Source organism: Glycine soja, chromosome 9 (genome assembly GCF_004193775.1).
Source record: "Glycine soja cultivar W05 chromosome 9, ASM419377v2, whole genome shotgun sequence".
Classification (NCBI taxonomy): domain Eukaryota; kingdom Viridiplantae; phylum Streptophyta; class Magnoliopsida; order Fabales; family Fabaceae; genus Glycine; species Glycine soja.
The window spans coordinates 40520020-40542641 of NC_041010.1; the positions used below are offsets into that span (position 1 = coordinate 40520020).

A 22622-nucleotide genomic window follows, 5' to 3' on the forward strand; every position below is an offset into this window, starting at 1 on the left:
ATTCTACAACACAAATTATATTCTAATTCCTCAAAATAACCAAAAATTCTCATTTGATTTGTCCCTTATATACGTATTAGCATGTGATTCTTTATTTTGTTTGATAATTTTCAAGATTTAAAAATATAATTGGATTCAAATTGTAGAAATATTTTTAAATAATTATGAAGTTTTTTAATAAAGAAATTAGTAAAACAACTCAAGTTTCAGGTATTAAAAATAAATGCCAAGGAGAGCCATTATTAGGACTCTACTTTCATATTAATTTAAATCTTTTTGTTATTAACGTTAATTAAGTTTTTAGTCCTGTAACTTTTTTTAAATTCAATTTTTAGTCCTTTTGAAAAAAAGTTTGATTAGTCTGGGTCTCTCAACTTTTTCCATTATGATTTTTAGTATCTAAACAAAAATTTGACCAATCATAGTCCTTAAACTTTTTAAAAAATTGGTTTTTAGTCTCTTAACGAAACTTTTGTTCCAGGACTATAAGCCTTAACCAAAAGAAGACAAGGAATCTTAACTAGTCAAACATTTGTTTAAGTACTAAAAATTAATTTTTTTAAAAATAAGAACTAAAAACTTAATTAACTCTTATTATTATTATTATCACCACCGTCATCCCCATGCGACAGTGGTGATAATGATAATAGTGGTGTCAATAGTCATGACAATAATGATGGTGGTAACCCATCATTATCACTACTAGCTAAGTGAATTTTTAAGGGTGTCTTTTGATTCTTATTTAATTTTAAGAGATGAGATTGATTATTTTCATTCTCATTTGAAGAAAACATACATCCTTACACACACCCTCATATACACATATCAAGAGATAGAAAGATACTCATTATCATATATTGCTTCTTAACCCAAATATTCTACAAAGATAAAGATATTACTTGACCAACAAGATAAGATAGACAAAAAATTAATTATATTTTTTTAATGTACCAAACAAATTATTATAAAATCATAAAATAATTATATTGTATCCTATGCAGACCACTAAATGAATCCTTTAATTAATAAATAGGCTTGAGTTAATAAAAGTGAGGTAGTAAACTCGATAATATAACATATTCTCTTCTTTGTATATAATTTTTATTAGGGTAAACTATCTTCTTAGTCCTTAAACTTTTTTAGATTTTTGTTTTTAGTCCGTGAATTTTTCTTTTGTCCTTACTTTTAGTCCTTAAAATTCTTTTCATCCTTTCTTTTAATCATTTTTTAAGAAGTAAAAGTATGGACGGGAAAAAAAATTAAGGGACTAAAAGTAAGAACAAAAAAAAATGAAAGGACTCAAAACATATAAAAAAAGTTTAAGGACTAAAAACATAAAATTTAAAATGTTTAAGGACTAAAAGATATTAAATTATGTGGGGGTAGCAAGAGTATATATGATAGATTCAGGGACCATATATTAAAAACATAAAGTTTAAAATGTTAATGAAATTATTATATACGACAACATTTTCTAAGGGCATTTTGGTAAATGAAGCATATCCATTGAGTACTATAAATCAAGCCGCAAGCAATTGCATCTTTCACAACACAACTTGAGTGTAGTTTCAATAATCTTTCTCTTTGTATTCCCTTCCACCTTCGGCTCGTCCTTTTCACTCTCTCACTTTTGCTTAATAATGGTGCTTGAAATCATTGATCTGACAAACTCTCCTCCATCATCACCATCCAAGTCATTGAATGAATCCGTAACCCTTACTTCCAATAAGCGAATTCAATTTGAGCATGCTCCTTTACCAATAATGGCCGACACAAATCCCAACCTAAGCCAAACCAATCAACAACAAACTACTCTATGCCCAATTCCAAGACAAACTTATGGGCCCTCTCAGATTGTTAATAGGTTCCCATCGGTTATGCAGGGTGGGGATGTTACCATACTTGATCCAATAACTGGGTCAAACACAAACCTGGTTTCACATGGAGCGAGGCTGAAAGAGCCTTGTCTCTATGAGTCTTGGACTCAGGGAGAGCATGAGTTTGTGTCCTTCAACCTTAATCTAATTAATTTTATATTATCATTCTTTGTTTTTTCTTATTCTCTTTAATTGCACTTTCATTCCTATTACTCTTTCAATTTTTTGGTAAAAAATAATGGGAAATGAAATTAAAACTTCATAGGTCATCAAGAGGGTTTTTATTTTACTATTTATTACTTATTTTCGTTTTGCTAGGACACTAATATGTTGCATTTTGATTATAGGTTATTTGTGAAGGGGCTAATTAAGTATGGAAAAGGGGATTGGGCCAAAATTGCAGAAGAATTTGTATGCAACAAGACTCCTCAACAAGTCCAGAGTTATGCTATTATCTTCTTCAAGAACCTACAGCAATCAGTAAGCCCACCACCACCAACATACTCATATGGCTATAGTAGCAAGAACCCAACCTACTTTGCACCTTACCCCATGTCAAGGAATTTAAACCCTATGGTGGATCCATCAGCCTCAAACTCCATGTCTATGATTGTTAACCAATCACAACAACTCTTCACACCTGTCCCAATGAATGTTCCTTTTCCCTTGGTTCCACAATATGGAGAAGCTAGCACCAGCACCAACACCATAGCGTATGGGTTCCAAACTCATACAAGTGGTGCAACTGCAGGCACTTCCATGCATGCCATTGCTAATGATAACAAAGAAATTGATTTGGAGTTGCGCCTGGGTCGAAACAACTGAGACTCAAATATGTGTAGCATATTTTCATTGGCAAATAAAGAAATTTAGGTGTGATTGTGCCATTGTTATATGCGACTCAATAACTTTTTTTCGTTGTTTTTTCTGGTGTTAAAGTGTGTTTATGTTATCAAGGTTATCTTTTATCACAAAAGATTGTCATCGTTTTCTCTTCCTTGTACCTCCTGTGGTTTAATTATGGTTTTGAAAAATGATTAGCAATTGTGATTTTTCTTGTACGACATCAAAGTTCTTCAGTCTAATGATATACATTCTTGTTTTATGGAATGAGTTATGTTATCATTAGATTGTTAAATTGTTATTTGATTGTGTAGAAGTTTATACTATAGTGAGTTCTTGGATAAAGAAAAACATCGAATACAAAGTTTTAATTGAACCTCAAGCATATAAATTGTTGATTACAACATCTAGGTAGATGTTTTGACACCTTCATAGCAACTTGACCTTCACACCGCTGCAACCACCTTCCTCAATGATGAGATCCATTGGCTCATTGACCTCTAAATCTTTTTTACAGTAGAGCGACACCACTTTGGTGAGTGTGTATTTGTTGAATCCATTGTTGAGAGAGTGATTTATAATAAAAAGATGGGTGGAGTGTCCATATGAACTAATGTGCTAAAGGAATAGGAGTTGTGTGCATCACCATTGTTGCATTTCTTATGCAGGATTGGTTGGGCAATTTGACTACATTAATGGCCCTAATGGTTGGGCTTATCATTTTCCCCCATTTTGTTCCATCCACACATAATTCTTTTATTAAACGCAGATTCAAACCAAAATTATGAGGAAAACACAAGCAATAACATCTTTGACAGTGGGTGGAGGTTGAGCGGCTTGTGGAGTTCTGGTTGACTAGTTGGAAACGATGGAGTAGCTTACTAGAGTGATGTCGATTCTGGTGGAGGTAGGGCTCTGACATTTGAATGGGTCACTTATGCCCATCCACCTCATTGTGATGGTCCTTCGACAATGGTTTGATTATAGTAAGTGCGCTTGATTGAGTGCCTCGTCGTGGCTCCACGATTTCATGGTTGTTGTTAATGCCATTAATGGCTCCATTATTTGGGACATGGCTCGAATTGCGTTGTGAGGTGAAAGAGAGTAAAGTGTTTTAGTTTCAAGTAAATGAAATGTTTGACGTTGAGAATGGAAGAGACACTGGAATTCCTACAAGCCACCATCCATTTGCAATTGAAATTGGTTACTTTGATGACATGATCAACGTTAGTATAGTTGGCGAAGAGGAAGATAAAATGTTTGTTTGGATAAGTGTTAACTCAATGAAAAGTGTATCAATTCTTTCAAGTAGTATTTTAAAATGGTAAGACCAAGTGTCGAGTTCACAAGAATTTTGACTGTAGTCAAAGTTTGAATATGTTCAATTTTAAGAAATTGATTAATTGAATTGAATATTTTTCAAGTGATGGCGCATAAATATAAATTTGATGTAAATTGAACTACAGAGCAAAGCATGTGCAAGGATGAGAAAACAAACACTCAGAGCAGTGAAGTGACGGTTGATGCAGAATTATGGGCATGTTGGGGGGATCAACCTACTAGAACTTCTCGTAATGCATTGTTGAAGATTTTTTTTTATTTAATGTTATTCCAATTATTACCTACATCCACTAACCTATTTTAGCCATGATTCCACACGTGAGAGAGCCTAAGTTACCTAATTTCAATCCTAATCCCTTAAGAGCTACGTTAGACAATTTGCATTATGAGTAGAAATGCATAATTTAAGCTAAATAATACCATTTTATCCTAGAGATAGATTACCTAGATGTTCTTTTCAAATTCTTAGGAAATAAACATTTTTCAATGCCTAAATCCTATGACACTATATGAACATGAGTGATCAAACCATAAACATGATAATAAACACATAAAAGAGACAATAATATCGAAATAACATTAAACAAATAGTTGGAATCATTACATCAAAAGTGTTTGGTTGTTGAGATTCCAACAATGAGTGGTTTAACCTCCCATTATCATAAGAGACTTATAAATACAAAAATAGGCAAAAGGAATGGAAGAGAATGGAGATGAATGAGCTCTGAGATGAGTAGGTTCTCTCTCTTCTTCGTGCCCTAGCCTGACTCTCTTATGCTGAATAGAATATGCTTCAAGTTCCCTATTTCCCCTCCCCCTTAAAACACAACACAATTATGTTTTTCAACATTGATTGTGCGCTAAACGAGATAGACGCGTTGAGCGCGACGCAAACATGTCCAGCTGGCTTAAGTGACCACGCGTTAAGCCGCAGGGTGCACGCTTAGTGCACTTGCATGTGACAACTGGCTTCCAATGTGACTTATTACGCTAAGCGAGCTTCCTGAGCTCGATGGTCCTGATGAGCTTACTGAGAGTGATACTCCAGTTCTTAAATCCTCTTCATGCCTCCTATTGTATCTCCACAAAAAGTATAAAACCAAAAAAACTATAAATTTACTAACTTTAGTATCTATTGGATAAAAACTCAAAAGAAGTTAAATTCCTATTGTTTTGACACAAAAAAACAATAAAAGAGAGAAAAAATTGATAATTATTATGTTATTTAAATACACAAATTAAGTATGCATATAATGAGATTCTTTATTTACTAAAATGAGTTATCGATTAGGTAATCGTTAACTAATTTGTATAAGCTCTCGTATAGTTTCTCTAAAAGACTAGAAGCTTAAGCATAAAGGCAAAAAATTATATTCTTGCATTTGATTCTGATTCGATTTTTTGAATTTGACTCTTGTATTATTATATTTCTTGCAGTTTGTGACGACAGGCTGTATTTTTGTGATTTTTTAAGTTTTTTTTTATAATTTATGACAAGTTTTAATCGCATAAATCACATTTTAAAATTTAAAATAAAAAACAACCCCAGGTAGATTCGAATACAAACAAACCTAATTTTAGGGGAAAAAATAACATTATAATTTTCTGATGATGAAAAATGAACAAATTTATTTGCATGAACTAAATTTAAACTTTACTAAACAAGAAAAATATATTTTAACATTCTTTTAATTGAATGGATTGGATAGTGCGCACACCATGACTTGCGTGCGGCTAGCGTAGGAGAACCCTAGCGAAGAAGACGAGAACGAGATCCTCTATACCTCTCTCTCCCGTAAGTGGAGGTTCAGCCGTTGGATCATACAAAATGGCTCTGATAATCTAAATGAATTAAAGTTTCGGTGTCTCGCACGCACGCACGCTTCATGGATGACATGAACGAGTTGAGGAAGAAGAGAAAAACCGCAGACGCCGAGTGAGAGCCGAAACTTCTCTCATGGAATCGCAAACGGATCTGCTGAACCGACCCGGAATCTTCTTAATTGGATCCTCTAACGTCGGCAAACGCACTCTCCTATCTCGTAACTCTTTCTCACTTATTCTCCCTAAGCTTTAATTTTAGGTTTATATCTTATAACTGTTGTAAAATCACATCTTTGGCGTAATTCGAGCTTATACTATGTATCTTTTTTCAATGGTGTGTGATGGGTTTTATGTTTTGGATTTTGACCTAGATGCTCTAGCATTAATGTGTTGATGCAATTTTTAATTCTTTGGTATGCTGGAACTGGAATTTGATTTGGCTGATGTCGAGTGTAGGATTGACCTCTGTTGATGTTGAAGGTGCTGCTTTTGATTCGGCTTCTCAAGTGAATGTCCATGGGTATGTTCACTTTCAATTGTTTTATCCTTGCTTATTATGAATCATTTTTTGAATTCCCATTTGAATGTGGAATGAACAGGTGGACTATTAACAATAAGTACTACACTGCTGATGTTTCTATCTGGATGGCTCATCTCAATGACGATTTTTCTGCTGCTAACGTGCCCGTGTTTCGACGAATGACTGCGCTGGTGATGGTTTTTGACATGAATGAAGTTAGTTCCTTCGCCTGACTTGACTCTCCTTTGATTTGTTCTGTTTTTGTTGGTAGTTATTTAATCCTTGATGGAGGTTTTATATTCACTGCTTATTGTTTTGATTTTCATGTGCAGAAGAATTGTTCTTTAACTATTTTTTCTTGTCTTCTATGTGCCTTGAGTGACAAATACATTTTATGCATCTTTAATTTTTTTAATTTTTTTTTTCGTTTATGTACCAGCCATCCTCCCTAGCAGCACTTCGAGAATGGGTATCCCACACTGATATTCAGAACTTTGAGATATTGCTGTGTATTGGAAACAAAGTGGACCTGGTTACTGGTCACCCAGCCCATGCTGAATACAGAAGACGGTTGCTGAAACTTGAAGACTCTGCTGCAGATCTTTATTCAGAAGAGTATGGAATATCTGAATTGGAGGGAACCAGTTTATTGGGGGATGAAGAACCGTCATGGGACATCAGAAGATCCTGCTTGGAATGGTGCACTGATCACAATATTGAGTTCATTGAGGCATGTGGTTCAAATGCTGATTTTGACAAATGTAAAACTTCACTTTCCATTGTAATTAGCTGGTTTATAACATATTGTACATAAGTCTGATTTTTGCTTTGGCTAATGCACAATTTTAGATGTAGATGAGTCATAATTCTAATACATTATTAATGAGAGAGAGCTGGGTTCGATGACAAGTAATTATTTGAAAGATGATTAATGGTAGATAACTGTAAACACACCATATTCAAACTTTTTCTGCTTACCAAAACTTAAGGATATAATGATGAACATTGGAAAATTATTTTCAGATATATGATTTTCACACAATTATTTTACAGGCTTGTCCATAGATGGTGATTTACAAGGAGTTGAGCGTCTCTACGGTGCACTTTCTGCTCATATGTGGCCTGGAATGGTATTGAAATCTGGCGATAGGATAAATCAACCATCATTTCCTGAGAAAGAAGGTATTTTACCTCTTCAATTTTCCTTCTTTGGAGCATGCTCTTGCTGCTTTTGTCAACATAGAATAAGTGCAAGTACTGATTTTGGTTTATCCTTCCCCCTCTCCCCCTCAGAGTTATCTTCAGAAGAATCTGATTATGAACAAGAGTATGAAGTCTTATCAGCTGGCTCAGCCGATTGGGATGAAAGTGAACAAGGATGGGTTTCTGCATCGTCCTTAGGTGCAGGGGGATCAGCTCCTCAAAACAATCCTGGCACAGATGGTCAACATGAGGATGAAATTAAATCTGATAAAGAGTCTCATCCCACAACCTCAAGCCCTACAATTCAGGATGAGAGTGACAAGGATGTGGTGCACAATATCATGGATTCCAAAGGCGATGGGAAGGAAAACGAGGCTAAATGTCTCGAATTAGAGGATTTGGAACAGTTAATGTCTGAGATTGGGAATATGCGTGCAGGCTTAAGATTGATGCCCGATTTTCAAAGAAGGGATATGGCTGCAAAGCTAGCCATGAAAATGGCTTCCATATTTGGGGGAGAGAGTGATGAAGAGGAAATTTAGTAGATGTTGGATGTTAGCTCAATGATTCTGTTATAGCTGTAAGGATAGATAGATCATAGATGAATGCCATTGTTGGTAATTTTGTTATGAGCCATCACATGGAAGGAGACGAACAATCTCTGTTTGCACAAGGATCAGGGGTTCCTTCATGTTTCTGCCGTTTATGCTACTCTGGTCACTGCTGATCATGATTTAAGTTTAATTACTCCTGTTTTTGTCATACACTGTTTAATAGTCCGTATCTTATGGAGCAGAACATTTTGTTTTTCTTCAAAATTTCATGGTAATTTACATGGTGTTTTGAAAAACTGTGGCAGGCAGTAGTTGTTACTTGCTGCAATGTTATTTGAAAAATTAAACAATAAGTCAATAACAATGAATATATGTTATATTAGACTTTTAACTTGAATGGCCCATTTTGAGATGTTCGTATTGACTAGTGTCTAATGAATAAACAAGGCGAGCTGTTTTTCGTTTTGAAAGGCAAAGAAGGTGGGCTATTACTTCCTGCAACCCCATAGTTTGTAATATCCTCATATTACCCTTTTTTTTTTTATTATAATTGTTAGTGAGTTTAGGTCTAATTTAACCCTCATGGAAGAACTCATTTTGGGTTCTTTGATCACTTTTTCTGGGTCTCATAATACCACCTAAGATACAAGAATTTTTGTCATTTTTGCTCTAGTGGTAAAACCGAATTTGGGTTCTTGGATCTTACTTGTACAGAAACAAAAAACAGAATATCTTTTTTCTCTCAAATGATATTATAAAATAATATTTTTTTTGATAAAAGTGAAGTTCTTAAAAGTTCTCTTGGAATCCAATTTTTAGCATGAAGAACTTTTGAGTAAGAATAATAGTAGATTTAGTGAACATGGATTTTTGAGCTCAATAATCCCTATTAAAAATGTTCTAATATACTCTATCTTGATATTATTTCTAATCGATGTAGGACTTAAATTTTTTTTCAATACATTTCTCACGCACAACACTTTGTATTTGATGTGTGAATAACATGATGATGATGAGTGATCCCGTTTAATTAATCTAAGATAAATTCTAATAACATGATGTAATACTTAAAGACCAAAAGTGATAAACATTTCAAATTTAGAGAGACGAAAAATAAACATTTTAAAATTAAAAGGACAGAAAAACATAAAAAAAATTATAGACTAAAATCAAACTTTCCTAATTTTTAGAGGAACCAAAACATATTCTATCCAAATATATTTTTTTTAAAAGTTAGAGAGACAAAAAACAAACATTTTAAAATTAAAAGGACAAAAAAACAGATAAAAAAATTAGAGAGACTAAAATCAAATTTTAGTAATTTTTAGAGGAATCAAAACATATTTTACCCAAATAAATTTTTTTAAAAAATTAACAATGAATTGTTATCAAATGTGAGTTTAACTATCTATTGCTTTGAGTGCAAGGTATAGCAAATCAAGCTTGAAAAAAAAACCCTTTTCTAGATAACTTTTTGTTTAATTTACTTATTAAAATAAATAAAAATATGATTACCTTTATAAGCACAAAAACAAAAAAAATCCAACCAAATGCTCCCGGTTCTCAAGTTGGGTGCTAATGAAGGATAAGAAATTAAGAACCGTAAGGTAGTGTCAAAGTTCATATGCATCCGTACTTTTTAGAGTCGCGGGAGAAAATACGTGTAGCATGCGAGCGAGCGAACAAGTTGACTGCTGATATGTCATGTTGTGATTAGCCACCGACTAGTGAAAAAGGCGTTGAAAAAGTAGGAAAAGGTATAGGCTAGTTAGCGACTAGTTGCTGAGTCCCCAACTAGGTTAATTGAAAAGTGAAAACAAACAATATATTGTACATGTAGTGGAATAAATATATGGATGTAATAATCTTTTGGCAATCATGTTGTATTTCTAATAGTGTATCTTGAGGATCTGTGAAAAATATGGTGTATTGCTTTTTCGAGTCGCAACTTTCAACTTTGTGGTGAGGTGTTCACACTAAAGCCGGATATGAGAGGAGAATAAAAGATAACCTAGGAAGATTAATGGTGTGTGGGACCTCACAACAATATATCCTACTCAAACACAAAGTGTTAAAAGATATGCCATCGTTTACTTTATCACCTTTTTGTAAGCATTAAACGGTGTGGAACTCCTATAGTCCTTCCATTAGGAAAAATCTGAAGTATATTGGAATGGGAATTGGGATAGATGCAAGAAAGGGACCATGTAGCCAAAGGGCATCTCTACTTTTATTGTTATTAAAAAAAATTCTTCTAAACTCCTTAAAATAAGCATTTTGTATTTCCTTTATGTCCCTCATTTGTCTTCTCTCTCTTTTAATTAACCTTTCATGCACCGTTCATTTTGGGTATTTTCTTTTGTTGAACACTTTGTTTAATGAAGATGCACTTGAGTTCCACTCGTAGTGGAAATTAATTAAGCTTCTCGCAGAAGGTTGCTTGATAAACTAATGGTGGTGGTTGGCTCTGAATGCTAGCAAATGCACCTTTGAACTTTGATCATTAATTCAAAAGTCCTTTTGACTGAATTGATTGACGTTATTCTCGTTCACTGGTAGAATTGGTACAAATATTGGTACTTGATAATAATTGGGACTTGGGAGAAATGTGGCAAACAAACATTTGTTTTTAACCATATATTCAATTTCAAAATTTGAGCTTTAACTTATGTTCAAAAGTTAATTTATAGTAGCTGAGTTAAATTTAAATTTAAATTCTAAAATAATATTAAAGTTTTTTTTTTAATTATTGACAATTCTATTGGACAATTCATTATTAAAAGTGTGTTTCCATTAAAGTTAAATCTAACTCAACTAACGTTTAAATTAAAGCTCCAATATAATTTTGATTTTTTTGATTTGAAAAATGTAAATTTTTCTGTTAAACGCGAATACAACACATATCCGGACACACTCTAATTAGTTATCAGCTTCCACTTGTAATGTCGGCTTTTTGATGTAAACAAGTATATTAGAAATGTTTCATGTTAATTATTCATATGACGAAAATATATAAATAAAAAATAATTCTCACTTTACACATAAACTTTTAAGGTATATCTGATTCGCTAAAAAATAAGGGATTGGACAATACAAAAATATTTGTCTAACGTTTGATTTAAAAAATGATTGAGGAATAGTACAAACTAAAAAATGATGGATTGAATAAATATCAAAAAACTTGTAACTCACTAAACTTGAGTATAACTTTTTGTTCCGTGTCTAGTAAAAATACAATATTATCTTTATTCACTTCTCTCCTCACCTTCGCCACATCCCTCGTCGCAGATCTCTCAGATCGCTCTTCCCTCTCCATTCTCGCCTTTTCCAATGCCTACCTTGCCGCTGACAACCACCTCTCCCCGGCCTCCCTCGTCAATGTCCTCCTCGAGTTCCTCTCTTGGTTCGATCTCCACACCCTCCCCCCTTCAACAAGCTCATCATTGCGCTCCTTCAAACCACCAATTGTTCCCTCGCACCGAACTCCCCTTCCAACGCCACCATCTTCTCCATAGTGAAGTGTGTCAGCACCGAAAAATCATTGAGCGTTGTCGTGCTGAACTTTTTGTCGACAGGGACATGTCAACGGTGGTGCCAAGTTGGTTCTTCTGGCTCATCATGAACCACCCCATTGTGGAAGGGGATATCCTTGCGAAACTAAGAGCGATGCTTGCTTTCGCTTGCAGCGGCGACTAATGACACTGGACGAAATAGACAGTGGACTTTGAAGAAACGGAAAAACTTGTTTACTTATAAGCGTACAATACAAAGGGTATTATAATAAAATTCATATTATTATGTCCCGTACATAAGCACATCAACAAGATACAACATAAAATTACCTGTATTGTACATCGATCGCCAAACAATATACAATATAAAAAATTATCATGTGACTCAATTACTTGCTAAGTATTATTCTGCATGTCTGTTTTTTTTAGCAAATCAAACAAATCCTTAAAATTAAACTAAACTTATATCCAAATTTTAGGAATTACTATTTAGAATTATATGAAATTTCGTGTAACAATAAAAACTACTATAAAAAGTATTAGTAAAATATGCTCCTACTATATCAAAATTGAAACCCACTAGTAGGGTAAAATGGGTTATGTATCCCTATAAAACAAAATAACAAAAATGAGGACATGCAGAAACGAGTCGTCACACACTGACACAGTGAGAATGAAAACCAGCGCATGCAGATCACGCTGGCTGGCTGGTTTTGTTGGATACAATATGACATGCATCACATTACTTTGGTTTCCATCTCTATTTTGTCCACCTATCGAGCTGGTGATCACGAATTTCATTACATGTTCATTGCTTCTTCAATGCCTACCACATAATATTGCTACAACATAATTCTTGATTTTCTTCTAAAAATACAAAAGACAAAAGCCATTTTCAACACTCAAATTATTTTTCTTTCATCATTTTCTTAAAGTCTCTCTCTCTCTCTCTTGATATATATCTTTTATCATGAAGGACAATCTAAATTAAGAGTGAAATATTAATATTTTTCAAAATATAAAAATTATAAAAGTTAGTTTTCTCTCTTTTATACTCGCAAACGCGTAAGGAAAAATACTCGATTAACATGCTTAGAAGTTAAAAGTAAGCCGTGTCATCAATTTTGTCAAAAAAATATATCTTAAACCCCTTTTCAATGACTAATTTCTCAGGTTTAAGTAAAATTAATTATAACATGCTTAAGACTAAGCAGTCTAATCAATTGTGTCAAAAATTATATTTTAAACCGGATTCAAATGGTTAATTTATCATTTTTAAGTAAAACTTCACGCTCAATTCATATACAAAGAGCACTGATTAATAAGTATTTTTATTAAAAATTATAAGCTGTAATGAAAGTATGTGGATAACTCTCTTTTTAATATATTTCCATTATTTATTCCTTAATCAATATTTTTTTTTTAAATATTATAATTTAAGCTAATTAAAATATACTGATAGTACAAAAAGAACCTAGCCTGTTAATTATATATAAATAGATTTATTAGTTTTCACAATAAATTATCATTGATAATCATTTTAAAATTCATACTTAAGTAATTTCTACTTGATTGAGAAGATAAAAATCATTATGGTGACATTATCGTTTTTCCCCCTTGTAATTATAACACGAGTAGAAGATAAAAGAATTCCTCTCCAAGAAAAAGATAGGGAAAAAAGAAAAAAAGAACTGTTACACAAATTATACTAGCTTGCAATTCTTAATTTCTTATCCATGCCGAAAAAAATTGACTCTATACAAATTACTACAAAAGAAAGAGGATTACCCGTAAATTCCTAATAGATAAGAAGCACTATGACGAATAAAGCTCTTAATCTTTATCTACAATAATACATGCGAACCCGTAATTACTAGACCGGCTTTCATGGCAAGAAACCGTAATTACTAAACCCATTCGTAATAATAACATTATTACGGTTAGCATTCGCAGCGCTAACGGCGGCATTGTCGCAACCGACGGCCTTGGACTCCGATGCGGCGGAGGCGGATGCAACCGCCGGAAAGTGGCCGCACTTCTGGCAGCGTGCGACGACAGCGAAGGGCGCGCGGCACGAGGGGCACGATGAGTGCGACGCTAGCCACGTGTCCACGCACGCCACGTGGAACCCGTGGCCGCACTGCGGCAGCACCCGGACCTCGTCGCCGGCGCCGAACTCAGTCAGGCAAATCGCGCACTCCGACCACTTGCGCCGGTCGCCGTCGTCGGCGTAGGTGAACTTCGGCAGCGAATTCACCACCTTCTTCTTGAGGCCCTTGTTCGCCGTCGCCGGCGATGATACGGCTCCGGCGGCGGAGCTTCCAGCAGTTCCCCGGCGGAGCCAGGCGCAGCGCGCGATGGCGACGAGGCCTACCACGCATATGAGGGCGCAGAGGAGCGCCGCCAAGATCACGACAAAGTCGGACTCGACAGCGGCCGCCACGGCCTCCGGCGGTGGCGCTGCCGCGGATTGGAGGAGTCTCAGCCCGCGTGTCATGTGTGATGGAAGATACTCTCAAGTTAGGGTTTTGATAACAATGTTTTAGAGAGAGAATTATGAGAGAGAAGTGTTTGGAGTGCCACGTTTTGGAAAAAAAATAATTGTGAAGGGTACTTATAGTTGAGAAGAGGGTTTACTTGGGTGGGAATTTTGTGTTTTAGGATAAGAGTGAGGTGAAGACTTTAGACTAAAAAAGACTAGAGAGAGAAGTAAAAACTGGAGATGCTTGATATGGTACTTAAAATCTTGAAGGTAAGTAGGGAAGGGCATGGATCACATATGATTGTGATGAAATAAAGCCTTGTTCTAAGCTGTCTAACCTTTCCTCCTTAATCCTAAATTGTTAGACCCACACAATGAATTGTGATGATGATAAGAAGGGCAAAATTGATTATCCCTTGACATACACAAAAAATTGATGAACACTACTTGTCTTTTTTATGGTACGGGTTGAAGACTTGTCTTTGTTGATATGTCTTCTTTATTTTAAGAAAATTAAAGGTCTATCACATTCTATACATTTGGGTGGTAAGAAAAGAAAGATAAAAAAAAGGAAAAAAATTATTACAAATGGCGTGATTAAAAAAATAGTTAAATGCGATAAAAAATTAAACGTATATTTATGATAATTTCTTTATTTAGTATTAGATTGGATTGTTTTATAAAGTGTTTAATTTAATTGTTTAAATCGTATGAGTGAATTATTGTAAACTTTTGTATCTGTGTTGCTTTTGATTCTTAAAAATAAGAAAAATAATTGAATTACTTTTCTTCCTTTCTTCATGTGAATTTGTTAATTGTTTGATTTTCAAGTGGTGAATAGTTACAACTGTCTACAAAAGAGAAAAAGTAACGATTAGTGGTAATTAAAAAACATTTTAGTGGGTGCTATAGAATACTAGAAAGCATATATAGGTTTGTTGGGGGTAATTAATAAAATGACTTTTTTTTTGTCATTTAAAATCATATGGACTAGAAAGATGAAGAAAATATAGGTTCATAAAATGGGAGGAAAAATATTATATCATTAGAGCTTAGAAGCCTAGGACATGCGTTTTTTTTAGTCTTGAATGCAATAATTAAATTAAGAATAACAGTATTAAACTATGTACAAGTTAGTTCATCATTTAAAGTCAAGAATATGTATTTCTATCACACGCATCTTTTGAATGTGAATCTAACTTGGGACAACATTAAATTTAATTTACACTCACGAAAGAACGATCAACTTCAAGCCAACTGTACCAATAAGTCTAAAGTTTCACCTTTGTTGTAGTATCCTACCAGCCTTGATTATGTTGTCAACTTTCCAGAACCTACTTTGTTGATGACTTAAATATAACCAAGAATTGTAATTTGCAAGGGGCTCCTCTTGTATTTTCTGTTTCTAGGAAGATAATTAATTAACAAAAGCAATTGAGTTGCTATGTCAATTCTCACTAGGAATTATTTGTGATGATATTACCCTGGATGTTGCATATTCAAAGGAAAAACCGTCATTTTCATTGTTTAGTTAGTTAAGGATGATATTCTCCATTTATTGAAATGTTGTTGAGAGCAAATTGCTTTGAAGTGTATAACAGCATGTTTGGATCCGTAGTAATAAAAATCGAATTTCCATTTTTCATGATAGTATCATGATTTTTAATTGTTTACTACCTAATCAAACACACACAACCTGAAATTAGTTGGCTATTTTTCATGAGAAACAATTTTATTAGAAGAGATTAAGATTATTATAAGTAAGATAACTATTTCAAAAGTATTTAATATAACTGAATATCTAAACTCAAATTTAAAATTATTTAATTTATTAATAATGTACTTAAATTTGATTCAAAGATTCATGTTTATTGACGTCCATTTATATTCAAGCTAAAACTATAATATGTAGCCTTAACTTAAATATACTTATTGTCTTGTGCACACATTTTCCACATAGGTCAAGTTGAGATAATCTGACATCAAACACTTAATGGTCATATTCATTTTAAAGGTTAAATTATTTATTTGGTATTTATAGTTTTACTATTTATCTTTTTGATTCCAATAGTTTAAAAGTAATTTTTTTAGTTTTTATAATTTATATTTTAATTTTTTTTAGTCTCTATAATTTTGAAAGTGATTTTTTTAGTCTTTATAATTTGTATTTCAATTTTTTTTTAGTTCTTATAGTTTGAAAATAATCTTTTTAGTCCTTATATTTTAACTATAATTTTTTTTTTCAAAATTTGATTGAAAATATTTTGCCTCTTAGCTTTAATAGTCTTGTACTCACTAAAACTGATTAGAGTGCGTCAAAGTAAAAAATTAATTATTGAGAACAGATTGGATGATGAATAAGAAATTGTTACGTACGCGAAATAGGTTTTCTTTTGAATTCTTTTATATAAAACGTGATTTTGGTTTCTGTCAAACTGAGAATCATATGGTTTTTAATTTAGTTGAGCTTTAAAAGTATGGTTCTTTATCGAAAGCTAATGCACGAACCTAATCTTAAACTACAGTGTCTTGTGTCTTGTTTTAGCCACTAGATGTCACGTCTTAACTAATTTTGCTAATCTATCTAGATAATTTCCATACAACTTTTCTGTTTTCTTTTTATGAAAAGAATAAAAATTTATGATTGTGGGAGTTAATTCAAGGCTAGTCTTAAAGCAACATAAGATTTTTTCATGCGTGGTAATCAAAAATAGGATATAGAGATGTATAATAATTTATATATTATTTTTAATCAACTGAGTTATGTTTTCTTATAGAATATTTTTTTCTTTTAAATAATAACACGTTTGATTTTTGAATAAATTAATTTATATTTAAGGATATTTTAAAATTTTTATTTTAACAACATATTCATGTTTAAATAGATACAGAAAAATAACTTAAAACAAAATTATTCAAAAGAATATCGTATAAAAATAGATTAAATTAACACAAGTGATTGTACTATTGTTAGAGAATACCAATATAAAAGTATGTTAGAATTTATTTTCTTTATGGTGTGTTTAAGAGTTGATTTTGAGAAGAAAAACAAAAAGGATGATAATATTTTTATTTTTAATAAATACTTTTTATTTTGATAATTTTAAAAATAAAATTATTACCTTTATTTATTTTCATAAAAATTATAAAATTATGCTAATTTAAAAATAAAAAAAATCTACTTTCCCTTTCCTCCTTTAGCTCTATAAACACGTATAAAGATATTATTTTAAGAGGTCCCGGTACACAATTTTAAGTATCTTGTTGAGCTTTCCATCATATACATTTTTATTCTTTAGCTGAGAAAAAAACAATCATCTTATTATATAAAAGAATGATTTAATCTTTAGATTGCTGCATATGTGATCTTAATATATATAATCCGTACGAAACTGTACATCTTTCACACAAATGAATTGTTTCTTTTTCATCCTTACATATTACTTTAATTAGAGCGAACATATTAACTTGTCACAGGCTTATTCATTCATTTTTTTTTCTATCCATTGAAATTATAAAATTGAACTTTATTTTCATCAACAATGAAAAAAAAAAATTAAAAGTCAAAATCAATTTCACAGAACTTGTGGATGTTCAATGTTATGGAGATGTTTCAGACTTGCCAACTAACATCTCGAACCAAAAAGCATTTAAACAAATATTTTTGCTTTGGTGAAATATAAGAAATTTTTACTTTTGACCTAGTTTGTTTTGACTTTGTTTTCGTTTCCATTGTATTTCATTTTATGGTTTTTAGTGGCTCTTGTATAATGTGCAGGAAGGAAGATAAGATATGTAAATTTTGGGTATAAGATGATAACTTGCCACAATATTTAAACCAAGGTTCTGGAAGTATGGTGGAGGTTGATCCTTAAGAGTTGAACCTTAGGTTATAGCAATTGAAAAGAAACTTGCTAACATGAGGAAATAATTCATGTGTATGATGAACAAGTTCAATCATTGAAGAAGATGTTTGCAAAAGAAGAATTCAATCTTGAGGATATGTCAATGGTGTTGAAAAAAGCAAAGCAACATATGAAGACAAGCATTGAGAGAAGAAAGGTGAAGGTACATTATGGTTTTCCTTTGGGATTTGTTGTGTGTTGTCACCATTGCATTTGGAATTAAGTAGATGATTCAAATTATTGTTGTATTGTTGTTTTTTGAGATGTTATGATTCAAATTGTGTTACGATCAAATTTAAGGTCGTATGAAATCTTTTTATTTATTTTTATTTTAATTTAATTAAAATATGATGTCATGTCAAATGACACATTATCAGCTTATGTGTCACATTTAATTCAATGTGACATCATATGTAACTTGTTGACATGTAGAGTTAACAACCACATGATAATTGTAAAATTTGAGTTTAATTAATAGTCAATTTCGACTAAGAATGATTAGAATTTCTTCACTTTAATATTTTTTTAATGAAATAATAAAGAATTTAATATCATTGTAATTCTTGACAAACAGGATTCATAGGAGGAAATTTCAAGTGCTTTGGAGGAGGATTGATGCAAAAACTTGAAGAAAAAATATTGAAGAAAAAGTTGAGAAATGGATAGCTCGCTTAGCGCATAATCCATCAAGAGTTGGGAGCCTAGAAGGCAACACCTTTGCAACGAAACTTCTTTTATTATCTATTAAATATAATTTCTGTTTCTATTGTCTATTTTCTGCTCTTCACTGATCATCCATGCATTTGTTTTAGGGGTTATATATTGGGAAATAATAATTTCTAAAGAATTGGGGAAGAATATCTAAACAACTCATTGTTAAAGATAAAGTGACTTTGTTTTGTCTCTGCATACATCTCCATACTTCATAGAATTTACTATTCTATCTTTGCAAAGAAATTTGGAAGAAAAAATAGATAAAGTAAACTCTTCATCGTGAGGGATTATAGTTGACTGTCTTAGTAGATGTGGGTAGAAATTGGAATAACATTAAATAGAGATAAACATTAATATTACATCAAGGGTAGTTAGACATGCTAGACTCCAACATATTTAAAGTGAAGTTATCATTTGCATTTAATCTTGTTTATTTTATTGTTCTTACCTTTTAATTTTAAATTCTTTCTTTCTTTTCTTTATTGTAATTTTTTATCTCTTGCTTACAAATTGAGTATTTATCAACTCAAGTACAAACAAAGTCCATGTGGATTCAACACTCAGACTTCTATTTTAACTTTACTACTTGTGACAATTTGGTACACTTGCCAATGGGTTAACACCACATCAGCAGCTAACTAACGAATTCCTTCTAATGACAAGAATCTCATACAAAGTTTTTTAAATATTAGGGACCTATCAGAAAGAAATTTTTTATTAGTGACCAGATGCAAAATTTAAGTATATATTAGGGATTAAAAATATATTTAAGCCTTGCTTAATTAAAAATGACCAATAAAATACATTACTTTTCGGTAATAAAGGTTGTCACCAAGAGTGACAACGACCAATTCATTAGCAAATAAACATACTATGCTAAATAGGGTTATTCATTATCTCTTCCAGCAAATGAATGATTAGCTAGAAGGAAACAAGAGAACTAGGTCAAAACATATTGAGTTGTGGGTAAAATCAAAGATCTTGAAAGCAATTGGGCATTACAAGTAGACTTAAGAGCTAGTTGTTGATGTCTGAAAAAATTCTACTTCTCACTTTAAAATCTTCACCGAAATTCCCTCTACATGCACCGTGTTTAAAAACACTATCAAACAATAATGTTTTATCTTTTAAGTCAACATTAATTATTTAATTAAAGAAATTCTGATTTGAAAACAATTATTATAAAGATAATATTATTTTTCTCTTTTAAGTCAACATTACTTAATAAAACAATATTGACTTAAAACTTAAAAATAACTGTTATGAAAATAACATAATTGCTTTATCTTTTAAGTTAACATTACTTAATCAAAGTAATGTTAACTAATTGAGGGAAACTATTATGGAACCCTTTCCATGTTGCCATTTGGGTCATGGCCTATAAACACAACTGCTTCACAAACTACTACGTATTATATAAAGCATTTCATGGCTATAGTTATAGATCGAAGTTCATTTTACACGTATTACATATATATTCTTTGACTTTCACATCAGATTATGCTTTTAACTAGAGGTCACTGCCACTTGTCAGAATCTTCGCCGGACTTCCCTCCGCATCCATCATGTTCTGAAATATTACCGAACAATCATAAATCAAACAAGACCATTTACAGTTGAAATTGATTTTGAGTGCCCCATCATAATTATCGATTTCTCAAAATCTAAAACAAATTTGAAATAAGTCATTAATTGTGGAGAAAAAAAATTCCATTTATTTAAGAAAATTCATCATCATATGCTTAATTTATAAACTGAGTCTGTGTGGTTCAAAAGAGAACACCATCTGTTGCAGTACAATCCAACGACCAGTAATATTTAGACCATTATTTTTCATTCAGTTTTGAAATAATCTCCTTAATTCATTAAAGAATATATTTTATTTATATCTCTTTGTCAACTTTGTTTTGTAATATTTAAACCTCATTTTTCATTCAATTTCTAAAAAGCTCTTAAACTAATAAAGATTATAAGTTTTCTTATATCCCTTTCTACTTTCTAATACACTTTGAATTTAATTGCTCATGAAAACTAACCAATAAAAATGGAACACAAAGGATTCTGTATATTTATATAAAAGAAATGGATTTAAGTTTTCTCAAGTGAGAAATTAATTAAAAGTAAAAATATATCCACCTTAATTTAAAGTAAATTAAATTTACCAAATATTTTAATCTAAATTCAGAAAAGACGCATCATTACACTTTTTTTATGCTTATCTCGTTCTAAAGGAGACAAAATTAAAATTAAAGTTACTCATTAAATACAGTAGTGAAAACCTTAGGTTATTATACAGTGCCTCTTGTGAAAGCTATAGGCTTTTCCCACTTTGATGGGTGGACCACTGATCTACCTCAACATGCTTGAAAGCTTTATATACGCTTTTCCCACTTTGATGTGGGAGCCAATAAACCTCATTCAACATGTGCTGTTGTCTGGTACAGTAGGGTTCATAATCCTTTTCAGTTATCAACAATGGTAATATATTCCAATCTCCAAACCATTCAGAGAGGTAAAAGCCAATCCTGACCCTTCTTTCTTTTTCTCTATGTAGATTTGGGAAAGTGATACGTGAGAAAAGATCAATGGCTAGCTTCCCAAGTGTGAGAAAGAAACCAAGTTTTGCTCATTTATTTCAGAACATAAGGCTCTTTTAAAGTAATAAATTATGTTTGTGTCTGCACAAGTGTGTGTATTTATTTTTAGTAATTAAAGCAGGTTACGTTTAGTGGATACTTTAATTTAATTTTAGAATGTAAACTCTTTTAATTATCTGCACTTTACAACTTATCTTGAGAAAAGGCTTTTTCTTGTTCAACAATAATATTTTTAACATTTTTATTTTTGAAAAGAAAGAGAGATAAGGGAAACCAATAGGGTTAGGATGGATTGTCCAATATTAAGGTGGCCACACTAACAAGTAACAAGGTGACAACCAGAAACAATCGGGGTCCAGTCCCAAGCAAAGATGATGGGTGTTCTTATAAATTCTCTTCTCTCTCTCTCTCTCTCTCTCTCTCTTTTTCATGATGAAAATCTCCTATATATAAGGGCGATGCATGCATGTTCTTTAAGGGTGGTTGAAAGAGTATATCACTATTAACTTAATAAAAAAAATGAAAGGGAATGCTAATAGATCGACTATCAGAGTCAATCTATTTGACTATTTGTGTCACTATTACCTATAGTGCCACAAGTTAAATTTGGAGTTCTTTAAAGAGAAACTAACGCAACCTACACAGTTTGGATCATTTCCTTTTTTTTATTCCTTTCACATGACAACGACTTATTGTTCAATTATTTTAAATAAAAACCTATATTATTCTTGGACCAATAAGTTCTTGTTTAAGCGTTACAGATTGAAAATTAACAGAGGATGGCTGACTTTGGTTGATCTTCCACTCATGACAACTATATCATGACTCAAGTTCAATTTTTGAATTTCACCATTTAGGTACGTAGTATATATATCATTGCGATTTATATATCGTGCCTATAAATAGAACAGGGAAATAATGATTTGGAGTTGGAAAATATCGTGAGAGGGATCTAAGGTTATTCTTTTTGCGAGTGTTTTCAACACAAAGGAAGCATTAGGAGAAAGGAGATCGAAATTTCTGAAAAAGAATAAACGGCCAAAGAGGAGCAACAAATTAACATCGATGCATACAATTGGTACGTGACGTAGTTTCTTCATAGTGCGCACATATCATATTTTTGCTCCACGACACGCTAACGAGCACCTCGTTTCTTGTGTTATTATAATTATATAATAATACTGGTGAAGGAAGTAAAAATGGTAAGAAATCAAACCAAAAGTAAATGAACAAACGAAACAAGGAAATTT

The 22622-nt window shown here is 32.2% G+C and overlaps 3 protein-coding genes across 3 annotated transcripts; 2 read left to right on the top strand and 1 right to left on the bottom strand.

Moving 5' to 3' along the window:
* The first annotated feature begins 1540 nt into the window (after positions 1-1540).
* LOC114425410 (transcription factor KUA1-like) lies at positions 1541-2927 on the top strand. The gene is made up of 2 exons (XM_028392330.1): positions 1541-1999; positions 2225-2927. Exons 1-2 carry the CDS (start codon positions 1641-1643, stop codon positions 2700-2702), a joined length of 837 nt encoding a protein of 278 aa, XP_028248131.1. The 5' UTR covers positions 1541-1640; the 3' UTR covers positions 2703-2927.
* Positions 2928-5767: 2840 nt separating this feature from the next.
* Positions 5768-8546, top strand: LOC114368905. The gene is made up of 6 exons (XM_028326188.1): positions 5768-6103; positions 6342-6405; positions 6485-6620; positions 6845-7166; positions 7459-7587; positions 7699-8546. Exons 1-6 carry the CDS (start codon positions 6019-6021, stop codon positions 8148-8150), a joined length of 1188 nt encoding a protein of 395 aa, XP_028181989.1. The 5' UTR covers positions 5768-6018; the 3' UTR covers positions 8151-8546.
* A 4820-nt stretch (positions 8547-13366) lies between these two features.
* Positions 13367-14519, bottom strand: LOC114367049 (RING-H2 finger protein ATL8-like). Its single transcript, XM_028324135.1, has one exon. The coding sequence runs from the start codon at positions 14169-14171 to the stop codon at positions 13560-13562; it is 612 nt and encodes a 203-aa protein (XP_028179936.1). The 5' UTR covers positions 14172-14519; the 3' UTR covers positions 13367-13559.
* Between the last annotated feature and the right edge of the window lie 8103 nt (positions 14520-22622).

What these genes read in the sequence shown, in the direction of transcription:
- LOC114368905 (XM_028326188.1), top strand. Translation starts at nt 6,019, where the DNA reads ATGGAATCGCAAACGGATCTGCTGAACCGACCCGGAATCTTCTTAATT. An exon ending in TCTCAAGTGAATGTCCATGG is followed by an intron (nt 6,406 to 6,484) that starts GTATGTTCACTT and finishes TGGAATGAACAG; the next exon opens with GTGGACTATTAACAATAAGT. An exon ending in ATCATTTCCTGAGAAAGAAG is followed by an intron (nt 7,588 to 7,698) that starts GTATTTTACCTC and finishes TCTCCCCCTCAG; the next exon opens with AGTTATCTTCAGAAGAATCT.
- LOC114367049 (XM_028324135.1), bottom strand. Translation starts at nt 14,171, where the DNA reads ATGACACGCGGGCTGAGACTCCTCCAATCCGCGGCAGCGCCACCGCCG.
- LOC114425410 (XM_028392330.1), top strand. Translation starts at nt 1,641, where the DNA reads ATGGTGCTTGAAATCATTGATCTGACAAACTCTCCTCCATCATCACCA. An exon ending in TGGACTCAGGGAGAGCATGA is followed by an intron (nt 2,000 to 2,224) that starts GTTTGTGTCCTT and finishes TTTTGATTATAG; the next exon opens with GTTATTTGTGAAGGGGCTAA.